This window comes from Cetorhinus maximus, chromosome 2, assembly GCF_964194155.1.
Source record: "Cetorhinus maximus chromosome 2, sCetMax3.hap1.1, whole genome shotgun sequence".
Taxonomy (NCBI): domain Eukaryota; kingdom Metazoa; phylum Chordata; class Chondrichthyes; order Lamniformes; family Cetorhinidae; genus Cetorhinus; species Cetorhinus maximus.
Genome location: NC_135880.1, coordinates 48,515,481 through 48,537,157, shown reverse-complemented (window position 1 = coordinate 48,537,157; position 21,677 = coordinate 48,515,481). Strand labels below are relative to the sequence as shown.

General features: G+C 46.9%; 1 protein-coding gene across 10 annotated transcripts in view; it reads right to left on the bottom strand.

Annotated features, from left to right (window-relative positions):
• The window catches only part of LOC144694155 (single-stranded DNA-binding protein 2), a 587,421-nt gene that overhangs the window by 130,716 nt on the left and 435,028 nt on the right, over window positions 1-21,677 (bottom strand). For all 10 annotated transcript variants that reach the window (XM_078564501.1, XM_078564508.1, XM_078564524.1 and 7 more), the window contains 2 exons: window positions 19,646-19,705; window positions 5,091-5,157 (listed from right to left, as the gene is read on the bottom strand). In XM_078564501.1, coding sequence (XP_078420627.1) covers window positions 5,091-5,157; window positions 19,646-19,705 — 127 coding nt within the window. The remainder of the gene's footprint in view (window positions 1-5,090; window positions 5,158-19,645; window positions 19,706-21,677) is intronic.

Genomic DNA, 21,677 nt, shown 5'->3' with positions numbered 1-21,677 from the left:
GTAAATATTGTGAATAATCTTTCCATACTGTACTGTAAACATTTCTAATATTGTCTTGTCCGTATAAGGGTAGTTTTTTGGAGACTTTGGGCCTGATTTTGTGGTCCTTATTCGGGACTGCATGGAGCCAGGTGGGAGAAAGAAAGACGGCCAGGGCCAGTTATTTTCAGTGGTGCTGGTAAGGGGTTGGTGTGGGAATTTTATACACTTCTGTTTAGAAGTTGCAGGCACCATTCTAGAAGTGGGCATTTCAGCACTTCTGCAATTTTCATGGAGCCTTTCTAAAGCATATCAGGTGAGTGGTGACATCAACCATGGATTGAAGGTGGGAAGAATATAAAAGGTGAGTAAAATGGTGTTGACCTCTTTACAGTTCATCATTAAATTCTGTAGCCTGAGTTATATCTGTGTTTACTAAAGTGAGTTGTGATAGTGCTGTGATTGGAAAAAGTGACCGTTACACGATGGGCGGAATGTTCCGTGCCCGTTGGCGCTGGGCTCATGGCGGGTGTGAGCGGACAATATGGCAGGAAAGCCAAAAATTGGCTTTATAACGTCGTGAAAGCAGTTTGCAATCATCCTCTCTGCCCATGAATGGCGGGCCGCATTTCCCACCATTGGACGATGGTAACTTCATTTCAATATATCTGCATAACATTATAAGCCCTGCTTGTCGGAATCATCCTCCCAGGTCAAATTTACCACCCACGTCGGCAGGAAAACATGCTGGTGCAGAACATGTTTTGACAAGTGTGACGTGGAGACGTCAGGACTTACCATCAGGGCCTTGCTCACATTGTGGATATCCGAGGAGCAGATGATGCTGGAGCCCGACGGCAACGGGACCCTGCAGGAACATCCATCGTTATCTGGGTGGATTCTCATGGACATGGCTCCGCTGTGAAGCAGCTCACGGAAGGTGGAAGGTCACCGTTGAGGGTCTGCTTCGGGACACCAGTGTCTTGGCCATGGTCTGCTATGGATGATCATTGAGGGGGTGGAGAGGAAGGTCCAGAGCTGTGGGTGTTCAGAGGGGGCAGGACTTCGGGGGAGGAAGGAGTAAGGGTGAAGGTAGGAATAAGGGGGGTGGGGGGGATGTCCAGGTGAATGTGCAAGGGAGGGGGTCTGTAGACTCGATGACTGCCTCCTCGAGAGCAAAATCAGGGTGGGCGTGATAGGAGAGATTGGTGAGGATGGGACAGGGCAGCGTGAGCCAGTACAGTGGGAGGATGAGGGTGCGACAGTAGTGGTACAAGGGATAGCGAGGGTGGTTGGTGGTTGGACTCTGAGGCATGGGAAGGAGAAGGTTAGGGAAGTCAATGTGGATGGGGTGGGATTCTCAGGAAGGTAGGGAACATGCACATTTACTTGGACATCCTGGAAAGAAAATGGTCCTGACTGGTGGGGGAGGTGGAAGGTGATGCAAGGGGGGGGATCAACAGTGGTGGGAGAAAGGACATGGGTGACTGGGGAGGGTAAAGGATGGGGGAGCTAAAGACATACTTCACCAGTACCATTTTGCAAAATCGAAACTGAAAGGAGTCTTGTGTTGGGCTGGAGGAGGAGCTGTATGGGAGTGGGATCAGTCGGCAGGCAGAGATGCAGGTCAGCTCAGATGGACAACGGAAAAAGAACCCCAGCAGGCAGCATTGAAAATGCTCGGAACATTGAGATGATTGTGATGGAGGAAGGATCCGCGAGTGTGGGAGAGTGCTTGCACGAGGCTCCGAAAGGCCCAGGCCCTGCCATACTCACGCTTCTCCCTCCAGAGTCACTTGTGTACCGGCTGCGTGCAGCTGAACTGCTAGTGGGGAGGGGATGCACGGGGAGGACTCGTGAAGCCTGTCAATGAAGCTTAAAGACACCATTATACATTATTCAGTGAAAGTAAGTATATTTTCAGAATATAAAGCGACAAAAAAAATGTGTTCACCCATGCAACCACTTGTGATCAGAAATTCTTAACTTTTCTAGGCCTACCACTTCTTCTAGGTGCTGCCCTGACATCCGCAGCAGGGGTGGAGACAGCCTGTGCAAGGTTGGCTCTGTTGCCTCTGATGACTTCGGGATGGGCCCCCTAGACAGCCGAGGCCTTGGAGTCCCGGCTTGCTTTGGCTGTCCTACTGTGGGCCAGCTGCTACCTCTGCAGTGACAGAGGTTGAGGTTGAGGAGGTCACAGGCAAAGGGGACTCGGAGGGAGAGGACAGCCTCTAAGCATCCTGAGTAGATGACAAAGGGGTGTCCACCTGCCACTCCTTCTCACTTCGGGTGCACAAGAGTCCCGGTCTGACTCCTTGAAGGGAAAAAGCAGAAGGGACGTCAAGGTGCATTATTTCCCTCTCGCATTGTCACTGCAGGAACTCACCCATGGCTACCATGATGGAATGTAGGTCTGCGCAGATCTCCACATTCTGCTGGACCAGGGTCTCCATGGCGTCTGCCATCCTTCCCATGGAGACCTCCATATGGGGACATGTGGGTACCACTTCATCAGAGAGCAGACGGACGCACTCCTCCGGCGCATGTGCCACTCTGTTGAGGGCTTCCAGCAGCTCTGTGTCATGTTCTCCTGCCTTCTGCTAACTCTCCACGGTGAGTTGGAAGGCCAAATCCAGAGGCTTGTCATCTGACCTGAACTTCACAGATGCCTGATCCCCAGCAGTCCTCCTCCTGCTGGAGATCTCGGTTGAACCTGCCTCCTCCTGCTGTGGACACATGTCTGTGTGGTGACCACCAGATTGCCAGATTGTGAATCCGAGCCTGCTCTAGATCTAGGTCCCACCGAGGTGTGAGTCTCTGCGCTAATGGAGGTTGTGGATAAGCGCTGTAACGGGTCTTCCAGGCTGCTTATTTCCATCTGTTCAATGGAGGAGCTGTCCTCTTGGCTGGAGGCGGGGACCTGGATGGAGCAGAGGGTCTGGCTGGCTGAGGGTGTTGGTCGCTTGGCAGAGCTCCCTGTGAATCAAAGTAGAGGTGATTAGTGCATGGCAGCAGAGCCAAAAGCAGGAGAAAGAGCGCTCACAGTTGCGTTAAGAGAGAGATAATGGTGCAGAATCCTCACATAGGTGTTTGCCACCAACCTCACCTTCACCGCACGCATGGTCCATGTCCTACTAGTCAGTGCAATGGCACGCTCCTCAAAGTGAGTGAGGGGCCTAATATGAGCCACTCCACCCCTAGTCTGGGACCTGCCCCTGCTGCTGTGAGCCAGCTTCTCCTGCAATGAAAACAGATGGAGAGAGCGTGAGCAGGACACATGGCACTGTGTGGAATGTTTGTGTGGTGGGCGGAGCCATGGATGGGATGAAGCCGTGAGCTCCAGGGGATATGAGCCTGATGGAGATGTGAGGGTGTGTGTGAGAGTTAGTGATGTTGTCCCCTGAGATGTGAGATCCCTGTGGATGTGTGATGGCTTTGTGAGTGTGTGAGATCAGTGTGCTGAGAAGAGTGACTTACCGTGGCGGAGTGGATGAGACCATTCATCCTCTTTCTTCACTGGGTAGCTGTCCTCTTTTGAAGGCCATTGGCACAGACCATCGCTGCCACCGCCTCCCATCCAGGATTGGTGATCTTGCTTGGTGGTCTTCGTCCAGAGCAGAGGTAGGGGATACCACAAAGGGCCTTCACGGCACCCAGGACACGTTCCAGGGACGTGTCACTGAATCGGGAGGTTGAAATTTTCTTGCCTTTTGGGGCCATGTCTTTTGTGCATCAGTCCTGGGCTGGAAGCACTGAGAGGTGTGCGTGAAACAGCACTTTAAATATGGCGCCCAGCTTGAGGAAGCGGCAGGGTGATGATGTGGTGGCCACAGAAGCCACCCACAAGCGAAATGGCATGTTTCCCGGGAATGGATGATTAATGAGGTGAGATTGGGGCAATACTGTGCGAAAGCCCGTGATTGCGGCAAGTGGGTAAAATGTCCTTTTTCCCGCCTGCTACTGCACGTAGTGCAAGTCTGGGAGAATTCTGCCCAATGTGTTTGTCAAATTGTTACTGCTGGCAACTGGCAAACTTTCAAGTAAAAGAACAGCATTGTAAAACTGGAAAAGTCTTCAGATGTATTAGAATAGATCATCCACTGGCTAAAGTGTTATTCTGCATTGTACACTATTAAAAGCATAGCCCCATGTGAGATTAGTAGCTAATTGTCAAAACTTTTCCCATGGCTTCCATTCATTTTTTACAGAAGAGCTCAGCCATACGTTTGGTTGTTTCAAAGCTTTGACACGTCTGAGCTTTCATTCATTTTTTAAAGAACAGCCCCGCCAACTGTTTGGCTGTCTGAAAGGTTTGACAGATGTCTGAATTCCTGGCTGCCTTCAGAAGCACTAATGGATTCTGGACTGCAAGGTTTGCTTACACAACTGTCCAGGAGAATGTGAGCTTGTTTACCTTGACAGATTTATGAACTTCTAAGAGAATAATGGCTTTTGAGTGCTTATTCAAGTGATTTTTGATTATTTCTGACAGGCCTATGAGCAAAGACTTACAAATGTTATTATAGGGCTCATGAGTTCTGTTTATAAAGTGACCGGGTGAGGAGGGTGAAAGGGGCTGAAGGGAATATAAGGTCTGCAGAAGTTGGCCAATGTCTCAGTGAATGGAAGACAGGCCTTTTAACCTGACCCCGCTTCAGCATCAGCCTGAGAGGCAGCTGGCCTGACTCCAGGCCATTCCTGCCTCCCATTGATGAATATCCTGTCAGCCGGCCCTACTAGGACGGAGGCGGGGTCGCGACAATGGGAAAATTCCCAACTCTTGATTCCCGCCTCCATGATGAAAATCCAGCTCTTTGTTCCCAGTGCAAAGTCTCAATCAACTTGAGTGCAGGTCAGAGACTGACCTCTAAGCAGCCTATTCACCAATCCTGCAGTGGGAAAATCTGCACTGGGAGTGATTTTGTCAAAAATGGACCATGTACATTAAAGTCAATTCAAATTCTAGACCTCAACCATTTCCTGGCTTCAATTCCACCTCTCTGCCACATAAATAAACACAAAATGTTAGACCTGTTTTAAAATGTTGGAGCATCTTGTAAAAGCAGTGACAAGAAATGTGAAGTATTTATAGAATTGGGAAAGGTACTTACCTTGCTGTCGCGTTGGATCTATCCCACTGGGTAGCAATGGTTGTGTTCCTGGGACTCCTCCAAGTGACTGTTGGCGATAGAAGAAAAGAAAAAGAACAAACCCACTTAACTAAAAATGTATTTATTTCAATTCTAAAGGCACGCTACTCGTTCAACCAAAATGTTAATGTACCAAAATTTAGATTTTTAGATGTAACTGTTCACCACATACATGTATTACTCTCAATCCCGCCTGTTTTACACAATAATATGAGTAGATTCAGCAATTCTACAGTGCTGTTGTCCATTCTCAGTCTACACTCCCATCGAGTAAAATTTAGCACTGGGAACATAGGATTATTGTACAAACGCAATATTCTGGAAACAAAGAGTTAGCATAATAATGTACATTGAGTTTCCTTTGATACTTTTTGGAACGCAGTTAAGATGTTCAACAGAGACATTAAAAACAAGCTAGAGAGTACCTGCGTATTGCCATTTATAAAAGGCAAATCGTAAAGAAAAAATGACAAAAGGCGGAAAAGGCCAAAAAGCCACCATACGGCCTATCTACACAAAGCATTATTCACAGTATCACTGTATGCACTGAGGATATTAAGAGGATAGACAATAGAGGAATAGAACTACATTTTCAGGGCTGCAACTTTTTTTAAAAAATTATCCAAAGTCTGCAGGTCAGGAATAAAAGGCAACAAAATTTGGCTTTTCTGGTGTCAGCACTAAAGAAGCTTGGTGACGAAAAATTGACAGAGCATTTGCCCCCAACAACCTCTGATGCAGCCGGTGCTGATCACTATGGGCAGAATATTCGGCTCGGGGGTGGGGCCTGCTCGCCGAGGCGTAAAATGACATGCGGTGATGTCGAGCATGTGTCCCAACGTCACCGCGCATCATTCAGATTTTCAGTTCGGTGGGCATGCACCCAAGTCGGCTGTGCACCTGCCAAACTGTCAAAGGCCTATTAAGGCCAGTTAACTATCAATTAAAACAATAAACTGAGCTGCCCATCCAACCTTAAGGTTGGCGGGCAGGCGAAGAGCCTAGGTGGCCTTCGCATTTTTCATGGAACCTCATCCACGGGCGGGATGAGGTTTCATGAAGGTTTTTAAAGGTTTGAAAATTTTTAAAATAAAATTCATAGACATGTCCTAGGTCATGTGACAGTTTCACACGAGGGGACATGTCCTAACATTTTTCTTTCCTTTAATAAATTTTTTTAAACTTAAACTAATCTCCCTGAGGCAACTCTGTGCTAGGCAAGCCTTAATTGGCCTGCCCATGTGAAATGGTGGCGCCCAGCCGATCACAGGCGGTGATCGGCTGCGCACACGCCCATGCCCGCTCCAGCACAACCCCCCTGACAGGGAGAATATTCTCCCCTATGTTTTGAAGGGCAGTAGCGCAGGTGTCCCACGTGTGTGCCAGAAGAATACAGAGAGTGGACAGAAGGTGGCGTCAGTCAGTGCCGAATGCTGATTTGCCATTTTGGTCCTCACCAGTCCTGTTAACACCCATGCTTAAACATACATAATTAAATATTGCTCAGAAGCTTGAAGGACCGCACCCAACCCCACCCCCCCTCCCCCACCCCAGCATTATTTAAAGGCATTACTATTTAATTTTCAGATGAGGTGCTTTCGACTTCTTTTTTGCTGCTGCACAGTTAATGGAAGTACTGTGTTGACAGAGGAATTGACTGAAGTTCTTTCAGTGCAAAGGGAGTGGTGCTGGACCTTCGGAAAGAGAGTTGTGCTTTTGAAAAGCCTCAGAATACATGAAGCCAGTCTTGGAGGCTATAGTTGCAGTTCCTCTTGGGCTGCAGCATGACAAGGAGCTGGAGCAGAGGCAACAGAGAGAAGCTGTTCCCAGAGGAAGGAGGAGGTTAGCTTCCATACCCAACTCGGGTCTTCAGAGAACACTCTTCCTGCCTGGACAGCAGCCATGAACAGTGTCTGCCTCAGCTATGTTTCACCAAGGAGGTGGTCACGGAATTGAGCTAACTCCTCAAACCGGATTGACAACCACAGAGCAAAGTGAAGACGGTGATGCCAGTTGCCATTAAAGTCACCGTAACCTTCAATTTCCATACCAGTGGATCTTTCCAGGCTGAAGTCAGCAATATTACCAACATATCCCAGTTCACCATCCATCATTGTATGCGGATGTTCCTGAGGCCCAGTATGCCACAACAGGGGACTTCATTGACTTGTCTCTAAGCAGAGAGAAGCAGGAGGAGCGGGCATGTGGCTTTGTCAGGATAGTTGGCTTCCCCATAATGAAGGAAGCCTGCACGTATGTGGCTCTGTGGCCACCACATCTCAATGGGGAGATGCTCTACAACTGCAAAGGGTCTCCACTCCCTGAAGATGCTGCTGGTGTGCAGCCACACAAATCATTGTTACTGGAGTCCAATTATCCTGCCAACAGACAGGATGTATTTTCCTGTGCTAGTCAGCCGTTCCAGCCACCTTCGAGCCACCACTTTGAGCCAGAGGTTGGCTGCTCAACAACAAACACTACTTGCTGATATATGTGGCTGATGATTCCCCTCCGCCGCTCAATCACATGTGCACAGCACTTTTACAATGCTGCTGCAACTAGAAATATCTTGGAGCATACCATCTGTATTCTGAAGCAATGGTTTCACTGCATGAACAACTCGTGGGGGCCTTCCATTCTCAGTGGAGCGTGCCTCCTGATTTGTGCTGATCTGCTGTGTCCTCCGCAACCTGGCCATCATGAAATGTGACCACTTCAGGAGGACGACGAAAAGGAGGAGGACGGGGAAGCATCCAGGACATCATTGCTCCAGATAGGTTGTCCCTGAGTATCTCATCAGACCCAGATTTCCCTGAAAAGGTCCCCAAATCACTGTTGCTCCACCATTCCCCACCTCACCATCCCAAACATTTCAGTGTCCTGTTGGTTAGAATCCTGAAATATAGGCAACACAAACAAAAAATCCATATCAACTTTATCCAACAACACTTCAAATATTACATACAATAATCAAATTTTCAACCTTGTGCTTTCCCTTGGTGCCTGTCTTCGTCAGGCCTAATGCTCCAGATAGTGGTACTCCTGTGGCTGCAGCATGGCTGATGGAAGACTTTTGACTTTCAATGGGGAAAGACTGCAGATAGCCTTGCAGAATGTCCTCAAGCAGCTCTGGGCCTTGAGGGCCCAGCTTCAGACTGTACCATCGCAGCATGGGAGGCAGCAGTCTGTGCTGGCTAGCTGACAGGCAACACCAGGACCACTGCTGCTGCCATCCTGAGCGAAGACAGCAGGATTGTGCACCAGAGAGCCACTATCACTCCCTGGGACCCTGCCTCAGCAACCCAGTAATCTGTTGGAGGACAGATTGCTGGACTGATGTGAAACCCTGCAAGCCCCTTTGAACACCGGTATTCACAGCCAGGATGGCAGCAGTCTGAGTGTGAATGGCAGAGAACTGAGCTTGCAAGGCAACAGGCTGAGATCCCACTCAGACTTTTGATGAAAGCTTCCCGTTCTGCAATTGGAGTCATCAGCCATCATTCGCTGTATTATGGATGGGTTCATTTGTGTGTTGATGGAGTTGGCCACAAAGTTGGAAAAGATGGGCTTCAAGGTCTGTGCCAAAGCCCTGTGTCAAGTTGTGGATAGACTCCACCATGCTCCTTGACACTGAATGCAGGCTTCCGGGCAGGCTAGCCAATGCACCAAGCATTCTGCTGTGTACAGCCTTTAGCATCCTTCTACATCCTGGCCCAGCAAACTACCCATCTAAGTCCTCTGCATGCACTCACTCTTCAGTGAGCTTGGACTACCCTTGTCTCTGCCATGGCTGCTGTGTGCTTGTACTCAGTGTTCCATGATGTGCAGACCCTGCCTCTATGCTATCTAAAATATGCACATTTTTAGTATCTGAGCTGTTGTAGCGAGTGCAAAATCAAAAGATGGTGTGTCTTCATCATTACTATCTTCTTGGTCTTCCTCCAATGCCTAGCTAGGTTCCACTTCTTGGGTTATCTGAAAGGAAAATGGAGCAAGGGTAAGACTTTGGTAAGGGGAGGGAAGGGGAAGTAAGAGATGCTTACACCATCTGCAGCTTGTAAATCAGAAGAGAATGTGGGATGTGAGAAGCAGGATTAAGTTTGAGGACACTTTATCTTCATTGGATTCAGCTGTGCTGTTGGCCACAGCCTCAGCAATGTTGCTTCCCATATGGGCCATAACCACCTCCTCCATGGGGCTTAGAACGTGGAGGTGTGCCTCTCTACCTCTGGATAGTTCCTGCTGTCTCAGGTTTATGCCATCTTATCCTGCAAGAGAAAGGTAGCGTGTCAGTGAGTATCATAGCGTATGCTTGTGTGATGTGACTGCCATGGTTGAATAGCTGGCAGTGTGGGCAATTTGTTAGGCTTGCAGCAGGGTTAAGTATGTGAGAATGAGGTTAAGCATATGAATGTCAGTTATGAGTCCTGATTAATAGAGGCTGTTGATAGATGAGTGATGGGGGTGTGGTGAATTGAGCAGTGGCTGAGGTTGTCACTGATCTTGACCACATGTGGGAAGCAATTAAACTTCTTGCAGCACTGCATCCAGTTCCTCAGGGCTCAACTCCTAGCATTGATTGACACAATTATCGTGTGTCTCGAGAGCTTCCTACCCTCTGCGAATACAGGACGTATCTCACCTCTGTTCCACTTCCTCCACCAAGACCTCCAGTGCAGTTCAGAAAACCTTGGTGCAGATTCCCTCCCATGATCAGCCATTGTTGTTTGTTGATCCATTCTATTCCCAATGATGTCAGCACCTCCGGCTGTCACAAAAGATGCAGACTAGCTTTAACTGGTGCAGGGTAGCTTTAAGTAGTGCTAGCAAGGAACGATATTGGGCCTCTTGCTGATGATGTAGCCAAAGTACAGCATGGATAGCACTGTCTGCACGCAGTAAACATTACAATGTGCAGGCTGCATGAAAATCGCACAAAGTGCAATTCCCACAACCCTTTTCGGAAGCGATCCAATTTAGCCCCCAAATAATTCAGCATGTGGAAAATTACAAATCACAACACTCTCTACTGGTGTGCAGTAATGCACCACCGGAATGCATTTGTTTTTCCTGCTTTCAGTTTAGCCTTTACAATAACATTATTGTTCAAGTACAGAAAAATGAGCTAGTTAACTAAAATATAGTGTAACCAAAAAAGTGTAACTAAAATATATTTTCAGACTGCTCTCACTTAGTTTCAGCAGCGATATCAAAAAACTAATGAACATGAGGAGAAAGCTTCTCACGTTTATCACAATATAACAAATCCATTACTTGTGTAGCGTCTAAGACTTGCTAATAAAAATGTTCCAGTCATAAACTTAACTCTTTGCAGTGTCTGAACCACGTACATTATCATCAACTCATTTAAGGATACAGATATACAATTAATAAAGAATGTTTAGTTTTGAATCCGATAGGTTTTCCAAGCCAATTCTCATTCATCTGCAATTGTGGTTGATTAAACAAAATCCGTAATAAGACAGCACATTAACAGGTTATTCTTTCATTGTTTACTAAATTCCCTGCAAATTGATTTGATTTAGAGGATCACTTTGCAGTTTGGTGAGCACAGCCTGCATACTATTTTTCATTTAAATTCCTATTACATTTCAGCACAGTTCCTTTCTGTCCTTAGCCCCAATGGAATATATAATGTTGGTGTTTTTAACATCACCAACTGCAGACCATTTCTGCAACACCAGTTTCTGTACATTCAGCAAACATAAAGGGGGAAATTTGAACATGATCCACTGGTTGGGAATCTGACATGATCCGGTGCAATGATGGTTTTATATCCTGCTCGGGTGTAAAACTGATGTTCCACCCATTCCATAGATTTTCCAGCCAGTGAATTATGTTACAATTATCCCCCAAAAATCCAAAATTTTATGGATTGTCAAAATCTTTGGCAGAGTATTTGTATATTTAAATAAAGGCCCAGCACAAAATGAATATACTCAGATAGCACTTCCAGTAGTGCAAGAAATTTACACTGTCTATTAACAAATTGTATCATGTATCTCTTTTTATTTTGTAAGGAACATATCTTTTTATTTCTGTTGCACTGTTGTAAAGAATATAGCTTTTTATTTTCTGTTGGACTGGGAATTAAAATTACAATGGCTGCAAGTTGAAAGACATGTCCACTGGAACAGGATGAGAGATATATACAATGTTGCAGTCCTGGAACATAGTGTGCCATGAAAGACAGGATGGTGCCGGAAAGGAGTCCTGCAAGGAAGCTGCCTGACAAAAGCATTTTAACTGGCTCCTGACCAGGTAACTAGGTTTTGTGTGAGAGCAGAGCAGAATAGCTCCTAGCCTGAAAGGAACAAGACCTAAAACCTCTTTCTCCTGTGTGTGGAAGATTCCAATAATTCCACAATAATAGCTAGCTGGTTTTATTTCTTCTCATATCTCTAAAACCTGCTCTCTCTCTGAAAACCCCTGTCAAAAGGCAAAGGGGAAAATCACTGTTAGAGACATTGAAAGGCAAGTGCTCAACCAGTGAACTAAATACTAAAAGTGCTGGAAGACAACCTCATGTCATCAACAAGAACTGAAAGGAATTTGGATGACATCGATCAAAATCAACCCATCAAATGCTGTAGTCTGGAATTTATACTATTGAGCTGTTTTATCCCACCCTTAAAATCCATATTTTTGTGTGTCTTATGTGTCTTGTGTGTGTATAGGGATTTAAGAAGGGGTAGAGTTTAAGTTATAGTGTTAGAAATTAGCGGTTCATATTTCTTTCTTTTGCCACTGGTTAACGACAGTTTGTCCGATAAACAGTTATTTACTTATTAAGTTTACAAAACTGGTCTTGTATTCTGTTAACCTAAATTAAACAGTTAGGTAGAATTGGGGCAATCTGGTGGTTTGGTCAAACTTTTCACATTTGTCATGGCTCGGGGAAAGGTGGGGCTTGATATTACAGCGCACCATCCCCCGTCAGTTGTGACAATTTGAAGTTGATTAGTTAAAAAGTAGCAAAAGCATTTGCACAGATGTCTTTGTTATATCCTTTTATGGGCCAGCACTTTGTGTCCTATTCCTATAAACAGGAAGGAAATTGGATTCAAAATGAACTGCTGGATTTAGAATTACTTTATTATGCTCTTGACCCCTCCTATCTTTAAAATATCAGACTGCTTATGAGACATCCAGCACTAGATGAGCAGAAATTTCCTCCAACTAAAAATGGGAAGCCATTGGACTGAATTTTCCTACTCCCCCACCCGCCATGGTGACAGGGCTTGGAATCAGTGCGGCTGGGAAAATAGGAGGTTGCAGAGGTATTCCTGCTGCATAGGAATGTTCCTAGGGTAGTTTGGGAAGCAGGCCGGCTGCCAGCTCCTGGGATGTGGTCTGCCAATTTACATGGCTAAGGCGCCACTTAGAGATGATTTTGTGGCATCACTAACATTTTGTCAGTGGTCCAGCGGCCCCCACCATGTGCGGAAGCCACCAGCTCAAAGGAGGTTAAAGCAGGCTGGGAGAGCCACAAAGAGTCGACAGCATTCCTAAACAAACGCCAAGACCAATTGAGTGGAGGGGTTCATCTTTATTCCTATGTACCTACGAGCTTGGGACCTTTTTTATTTGCTTGCTGCTATGCAGGCCAGTGTGGCCAGCTCTGTCTTAAGGCCTCAACTGGGCCCACCACACTTTGTGGAGCTGCTGTGGCTTCAGAGCTGCCAGCCCTCTGATTGGGCTAGCAGCATCGGAAACCCTCCCACCATCCAATTAAGGCCCTTTTGGAAACCGACTCTGGGAGTGTTGTTCCATTAGTCTCACTGCAGGCGCAGGATCCCCATTTGGTCCCAATGTCAAGTTCTTGAAATCTGTGGCAAAATTTAGCCTATTGGAGTCTGCAGTCCCTGGCAACTGTCTAAAACTGAAACAGACCTCAAGATGAGCTTCTGACCACATTTCCGCATCATCATTAAGACTGTCTATTTTCACCTCTGTAGGTGCCCAACCATGCCCCTTCCTCTGCTCATCTGCTGCTGAAATCGTCAGCCGTACCTTTTATACCTCTAGACATTAGTATTCCAACATGCTCTTAGTAAACCTCTGCTTCCTTAAACTTGAAGCCATCCAAAACCTTGATGCCACATCCTAACTTGAACCAAGTCTTGTTCATCCATCAGCCCTGAGCTTGTGGATCTATGTTGGCTCCCAGTTAAACAATGCCTCAACTTTAAAATTCTCAATCCTTTTTTTCAAATCCCTCCATGCCCTCACTCCTAACAATTTCTGTAATCTCTTCCAACTCTGCAGTCCTCCGAGGTATCGTATTCCTCCAATTCTAAGCTCTTGTGTGTTCCTGGTTTTAATCACTGCACCACTGGCGGCCGTGCCTTCAGCTGCCAAGGCCCCAAGTTCTGAAATTTCCTCCTTAAGCCTATCCTCCTCTCTTTCTCTCTTTCCTCCTTTAAGATGCTGCTTAAAACCTACCTCTTTGACCAAGCTTTTGGTAATTTCGCCTAATATTGCCTTATGTGATTTGGTGTCAAATTTGGTTTTATACACTCCTGTAGCGCACCTTGCGGCATTTTATTATGTTAAAGGCGCTATAAAAATACAAGTTGGTGTTTTTGAAAATATGCTACACTATTTGGATAAGACTTAAGCTTGGATTTCATGAGGCCCCAGCAAGCATGCTGGGATGTTGAGGGAGGGTTGGGGGAAACTGGATGGGATTGAGGCAGTGCTATGCCTGGTGCCTTCCTGCTGCCACTGGCATGTGGGTGTCGCTGGCTAGGCCAGCATTTATTGCCCATCCCTAATTGCCTTTGAGAAGGTGGTGGTGAGCTGCCTTCTTGAACCACTATAGCCCATGTGTTGTAGGTACACTCACAGTGCTGTTAGGAAGAGAGTTCCAGGATTTTGACCCAGCGACAGTGGAGGAACGGCAATATATTTCCAAGTCAGGTCGGTGATTGATTTGGAGGGGATCTTCCAGCTGGTGGTATTCCCATGTGTCTGCTGCCCTTGTCTGTCTAGATGGTAAAGGTCGTAGGTTTGGATAGTGCTGTCTAAGGGATTTGGTGAGTTCCTGCAGTGCATCTTGTACATGGTACACACTGCTGCCGTGGTGATGGAGGGGACGAATGTTCGTGAAACAAAAACAAAACTCCTGAAAACCTCAGCAACTCTGACAGTATCTGCGGAGAGGGATACAGTTGACATTTCGATTCCGTATGACCCTTTATCAGAACTAAGACATATAGAAATGAGATGAAATATAAGCTGGTAGAAGGGGGTGGGACAGCAGAGCTCGATAGGGGGGCCAGTGATAGGTGGAGGCCAAGAAGAGACGGCCAAAGATGTCATAGACAAAAGGACAAAAGGGTGTTGATGGTGGTGATATTATCTAAAGGATGTGCTAATGGGGGCATTAAGGGAAGCAAGGTAGTGGCAGATGGCCCTAGTGCGGGTGGGGTGGGGGGAAGAGATTGAAATGGGCTAAAAAATGGAGATGAAACAATAGATCGAAATACATTTAAAAATAGGAGGGAAAAGAAAAAAATATAGTTGTAAAAAAATTATAAATTATTGGAAAAGGGGGGATCGGAAAGTGGGTGAGGATGGAGGAGAGAGTTCATGATCTGAAATTGTTGAACTCAATATTAAGTCTGGAAAACTGTAAAGTGCCTAGTCGGAAGATGAGGTGCTGTTCCTCCAGTTTGCGTTGAGCTTCACTGGAATATTGCAGCAGGCCAAGGATGGACATGTGGGCATGAGAGCAAGGTGGTGTGTTGAAATGGCAAGCGACAGGGAGGTCTGGGTCATGCTTGCGGACAGACCGAAGGTCTTCCACAAAGCAGTCACTCAGTCTGCGTTTGGTTTCTCCAATGTAGAGGAGACCGCACTGGGAGTAGCGAATGCAGTAGACTAAATTGAGGGAAGTGCAAGTGAAGCGCTGCTTCACTTGAAAGGAGTGTTTGGGCCCTTGGACGGTGAGGAGAGGGGAAGTAAAGGGGCAAGTGTTACACCTTCTGCGGTTTCATGGGAAGGTGCCGTGGGAGGGGGTTGAGGTGTAGGGGGTGATGGAGGAGTCGACCAGGGTGTACCGGAGGGAACGATCCCTGCGGAAAGCCGCCAGGGAGGGTGAAGGGAAGATGTATTTGGGCTGAGCGTCAACTCGCAGACGCTTCCTCCTACCTCCCTCTGGACCATGACCCCACCACTGAACATCAAGCCATTGTTTCCAGGACTGTCATTGACCTCATCTTCTCTGGAGATCTTCCCTCCACAGCTTCCAACCTCAGTCTCCCAACCTCAGACGGCCCGCTTCTACCTCCTACCCAAAATCGACAAACAGGACTGGCCCGGCAGACCGATCATGTCAGCCTGTTCCTGCCCCACGGAACTCATTTCTTGCTATTTTGACTCCATTCTCTCTCCCCTTGTCCAGTCTCTTCCCACCTACATCCACGATTCCTCTCACGCCCTAATTCCTATCAACAATTTCCAGTTCCCTGGCCCCAACCGCCTCCTCTTCAACATGGACATCCAATCCCTCTACACCTTCATCCCCCACCGGGATGGTCTGAGGGCTCTCCGCTTCTTCCTCAAACAGAGACCCGAACAATCCCCATCCACCACTACTCTCCTCCATCTGGCTGAACTTGTTCTCTCACTGAACAATTTCTCCTTAAACTCATCTCACTTCCTCCAAATAAAAGGTGTGGCTATGGGTACCTGCATGGGCCCCAGTTATGCCTGTCTCTTTATGGAGTATGTGGAACATTCCTTGTTCCAGTCCTACTCAGGCCCCCTCCCACAACACTCTCTCCGGTACATCGATGACAGCTTTGGTGCCGCTTCATGCTCACGTCACGATCTGGAAAAATTTATTAATTTTGCTTCCAATTTCCACCCCTCCATCATTTTCACATGGTCCAATCACTGACACTTCCCTTCCCTTCTTTGACCTCTCAGTCTCAATTTCTGGTGATAGACTGTCCACGAATATTCATTACAAACCTACCGACTCCCACAGTTACCTCGACTACAACTCCTCACACCCCGCTTCCTGTAAGGACTCCGTCCCATTCTCTCAGTTCCTTCGCCTCCATTGCATCTGTTCTGATGATGCCACTTTCCAAAACAGTTCCTTTAACATGTCTTCCTTCTTCCTTAACCGAGGTTTTCCACCCACGGTGGTTGACAGGGCCCTCAACCATGTCCGTCCCATCTCCCGCGCATCCGTCCTCACACCTTCCTCTCCCTCCTAGAACCATGATAGGGTCCCCCTTGTCCTCACTTATCACCCCAGCAGCCTCTGCGTTCAAAGGATCATCCTCTGCCATTTCCGCCAACTCCAGCATGATGCAACTATCAAACACATCTTCCCTTCACCCCCTCTGGAGGCTTTCCACAGGGATCGTTCCCTCCGGGACACCCCGGTCAACTCCTCCATCACCCCCTACACCTCAACCCCCTCCCACGGCACCTTCCCATGCAAACGCGGAAGGTGCAACACCTGCCCCTTTACTTCCCCCCTCCTCACCATCCAAGGACCCAAACACTCCATTCAAGTGAAGCAGCGCTTCACTTGTACTTCCCTCAATTTAGTCTACTGCATTCGCTGCTCCCAATGTGGTCTCCTTTACATTGGAGAGACCAAACGCAGACTGGGTGACTGCTTTGCAGAACACCTTCGGTCTGTCCGCAAGCATGACCCAGACCTCCCTGTCGCTTGCCATTTCAACACACCACCCTGCTCTCATGCCCACATGTCCATCCTTGGCCTGCTGCAATGTTCCAGTGAAGCTCAACGCAAACTGGAGGAACAGCACCTCATCTTCCGACAAGGTACTTTACAGTCTTCCGGACTTAATGTTGAGTTCAATAATTTCAGATCATGAACTCTCTCCTCCATCCTCACCCACTTTCCGATCCCCCCTTTTCCAATAATTTATAATTTTTTTACAACTATATTTTTTTCTTTTCCCTCCTATTTTTAAATTTATTTCGATCTATTGTTTCATCTCCATTTTTTAGCCCATTTCAATCCCTTCCCCCCACCCCACCCGCACTAGGGCCATCTGCCACTACCTTGCTTCCCTTAATGCCCCCATTAGCACATCCCTTAGATAATATCACCACCATCAACACCCTTTTGTCCTTTTGTCTATGACATCTTTGGCCGTCTCTTCTTGGCCTCCACCTATCACTGGCCCCCGTATCGAGCTCTGCTGTCCCACCCCCTTCTATCAGCTTATATTTCATCTCATTTCTATATGTCTTAGTTCTGATGAAGGGTCATACGGACTCGAAATGTCAACTGTATCCCTCTCCGCAGACGCTGTCAGACCTGCTGAGTTTTTCCAGGTATTTTTGTTTTTGTTCTTGATTTCCAGCATCCGCAGTATTTTGCTTTTATCTTAGTGAATGTTTGTGGTTAGGATGCCAATCAAGTGGGCTGCTTTGTCCTGGATGGTGTCAAGCTTCTTGTGTTTTTGGAGCTGCACTCATCCAGGCATTTTACCAGCAGCCAAATGGCGGGTGACCCACTTGCCTTTAGGCAAATTGAGGCCCTTAAGTGGTGAATTAAGGGAAACTTAAGAGCCCATTCCTGCGAGTAGACACTTCACTATATGGGGAAACCATCAGGTAAACCATGGTGGCTTTCTTCTGTGCTTGGGGGGTGGTGCTGGGGAATGGGCGCTTCTTATTGGATACTCCGTGGCCCATGGAAGGCACTCTCCAGCGGCAAGGGCCACCCTCTCGGTAGTACAACTTGTGTGTTCTTCTTTCCCTTGCCCTTCTGTAACACTAAATTATGCCTAAGGTTCAACTATCAAATTAAGATTCTCCCTGGTGATTATTGAGAAAAATGGCACACAATGGGAGAAAACTTGTGGAGACCGCCAGCTGCAGGGGCTTTTTAGGAAGGTCCGCCACATCTTGTGCCACTCAAGCACGTAGCAGGCCAGCAACAGGTCCTCCCCTGGGGGTCAAGGGCCCCAGGGATGGAAGTCACGCCTGCTGAGAGCTGCCACCCAATCAGAGGCCAGAATAAAAACAGAAAATGCTGGAAAAACTCAGCAGGTCTAGCAGCATCTATGGAGAGAGAAACAGAGTTAACATTTCGAGTCCAATATGGTACTTCTTTGGAAGTGAGGCAAGAAGCTCTTCCGTACTCAGTAGCACCACCAAAGGGGCAGTGGCTGCAGCTGGTACTACAGCCATCCAAGACCTCGCATCGAGGAAGGACCCAGGCACAGATCAGTGATGGTGGGAAAGGACTCCCAGGGTGGGGGTTGTAGAAGTTGGGATTGGCAAGCCCCCTGCCAGTAAACTTGGGCAGAGTACAAGATTCTGCCCATGTTTTGGTGAAAATGAAGCAAAAGGATCAGTGCAGCAATTTGTTCTTGAGAAATCATGAACAATCCATTTAGTGCATCTGCTTTTAAAATATTTCTTCATTCGCTGCCCCAAAGAAGGAATAATATTACAAATACAGTTTTTTACCCAATCCTCACCAACAATCAGAATGGCTATTGAAAACCGAAGACTACAAGCAGCATATTATGGGAAGGTGGCCATGATGCGCTGCAGGTGGGCTAAAATGGGGAAGTGTGGGACTTCCGTCCCTCACTTGGGAAGAAGTCTCACCCTTGGGAGAAAATCGGATTGGCCGGCAGCGCCATCAGTCCTGGCAATGCCAAGGGCGCATTTGTGAGCGGCGTCAAGATTGCAAGCAGGCCCAAGAAGAAGGTCCATGGATTCTGCAGCCAAGTAAGCCTGGGGTCTTGTGAGGTTTGGGCAGTTTAGGGAGAGGGGCTGGGGGAGTGGGGGTGATACGTTTTATAGAGCAGGCAGATCGGAAGAAAGGTGGGGGGGGGGGGGTACTATCTTAGAGGGGGCTGCCCCCCAAAGCGCAAAGGACACTTCCCAAAGATAGCACCTTGCCTTCCTTCCTGCACTTTGAAAGAATGTTTTTTAAAAAGCAGCCTTTCCACTCCCGCCCGACTGCACACGCCAATCATTTTAAGGCTTAGGCAGCGTATTATTGGGGCCAATTGGCTTGTTAGCAAGCTCAATCGACCCCTAATTATTTTCTTAAATATGATGGCGGGCTGCTGATTTCGACGCCTGTCCACTATCCCCTGTATAATGGGGTGAGCTCGAGGGTAGGCAGGAAGCTGATGGGGTGGGAATCCACCCTATTTTACATGTTTCCCCCCTCAATTGCCGAAAACACGTCTGGTGGGGAACATAAACTGCAGCCCTACATTTCTTAGCTTTAAGTATATGAAGTATCAAGATTACAACAGTTCCTTTTTATTTGGAAATGTAGCTTGTAATGTGTTGTGTCTTTATTTTATTTTCTGCAATTGTAGCCCATACCAAAGAATTGTTAAAAAAGAGATATTTCAACAGAACAAATATTTGTAACAATACAGCAAACAGCAATGAGTATAACCTTTCATAAGATACAACATAAATATGAAGGAAGTTTTTAATATCATGCAGTAGAAATTTAATTTTACCTGGTTAGGTATTCTGAGGGGCGGCCTGGGGCCTCCTGGATAACGAGGTGACATGAAAGGCTGCAACAGGAAAATAAATGGAAAAATGTGCTTTTTAACAAAAATAATTGAAGTTCAGCACCATGCTTATTTTTAAGTATCCAATTTCATTTTATGTTCTACTTTCACAGGCTCTTTCCTCTGAAAAAATCTTCAGGAGAGAAAGGGGGCACTAGATCATGGATGTTCAACATCCACTTAACTGCATTCATCCTCGAAAAGTTCACTGTTCCAGCTAGTTTTCTTTTCTCACACAAATGGTGGTGGTGTTATGTTACAGATCACTCAGGGAGGTTGGGTTGCTGTGGCAACATGCACGTTTAGATGCATGTGGCAGCCTGGAGCTTTTGGATAGTGACAGAGGCTCCAGCTTTCTTTCCTTTTTTTTTCGTTTGTTCACAGGATGTGGATGTCGCTGGCTAGGCCAGCTTTTATTGCCCATCCCTAATTGCCCTTGAGAAGGTGGTCGTGAGCTGCCTTCTTGAACTGCTGCAGACCATGTGGTGTAGGTTAATCCACAGTGCTGTTAGGAAGGGAGTTCCAGGATTTTAACCCAGCGACAGTGAAGGAATGGCGATATATTTCCATGTCAGGTTGGTGAGAGGCTTTGAGGGGAACTTGCAGGTGGTGGTGTTCCGATGGGTCTGCTGCCCTTGTCCTTTTAGGTGGTAGCGGTCATGGGTTTGGAAGGTGCTGTCTAAGAAGACTTGGAGAGTTCCTGCAGTGCATCTTGTAAATGGTACACACTGTTGCCAATGTGCGTCAGTCGTGGAAGGAGTGAATGCTTGTGAATGGGGTGACAATCAAGTGGGCTGCTTTGTCCTAGATGGTGGTGAGCTTCCTAAGTGTTATTGGAGCTGCACTCATCCAGATAAGTGGAGAGTATTCCATCAGAATCTTGACTTGTGCCTTGTAGATGATGGACAGGCTATGGGGAGTCAGCAGGTGAGTTACTCGCTGCAGGATTCCTAGCTCTTGTAGCCGCAGAATTTATATGGCTAGCCCAGTTCAGTTTCTGGTCAATGGGAACTCCCAGGATGTTGATAGTGGGAGATTCAGTGATGGTAATGCCACTGAATATCAAAGGCAGATGGTTAGATTCTCTCTTGTTGGAGATGGTCATTGCTTGACACTTGTGTGGTGTGAATGTTCCTTGCCACTTGTCAGTCTAAGCCTGGATATTGTCCAGGTCTTGCTGCATTTCGACATGGACTGCTTCAGTTTCTGAGGAGTCGTGAATGGTGCTGAACATTGTGTAATCATCAGTGAATGTCCCCACTTCTGAGCTTATGATGGAGGGAAGGTCATTGATGAGGCAGCTGAAGATGGTTTTTCCATCACATGTTTAACTAGGAATCTCTCCCACTCTTACCACCTGTGACTGGCATTTGTTGGAAGGATTTGCACGTTGATAATCGACTTGTTTGACCATGTTATGAACTCACCTTCCTCAGCCATTATGTCCTGGGGTGGGTCTCCAACCAGAGTTTCTGGCTCAGAGGCAGGGTTGCTGCCCACTGTGCCACACAACCTCCCTTTCTCCCATAACTAGGAAGCATTATTATCAGAAGTGAAGAAAATTCATCACGCATTCAGCCAGGGAATCTTAACATGAACCATTATGGGGTCACAAGCCTACTCACAGTGATATGAAGCAAGCTTCTTAATTGTTAAGTCAATAAGCCAAATGTGGTTAATTCATAGTGTCAAACATTCTCAGGTTTATCAGCTTGTAATTTAAACAGTAAATAAATCTGTGCAAATTGAAAATGTACAAAACCCAACAGCTATCTGCACATTTAAACTGTACAGCAAAAACAAGCCAACGTGCAAAATAAAAAGCAACTCAGTTGATTTGCAAATGGTTGTGCCTCAACCTGTTGCCCACAGCAACAACTACAAATCAAACACCATATAAATATCCCAATATATTCCTCGTTAAGTTATACTGTTCTTAGATAACAAGAGAAACCATACACTGCAACAATTGTAG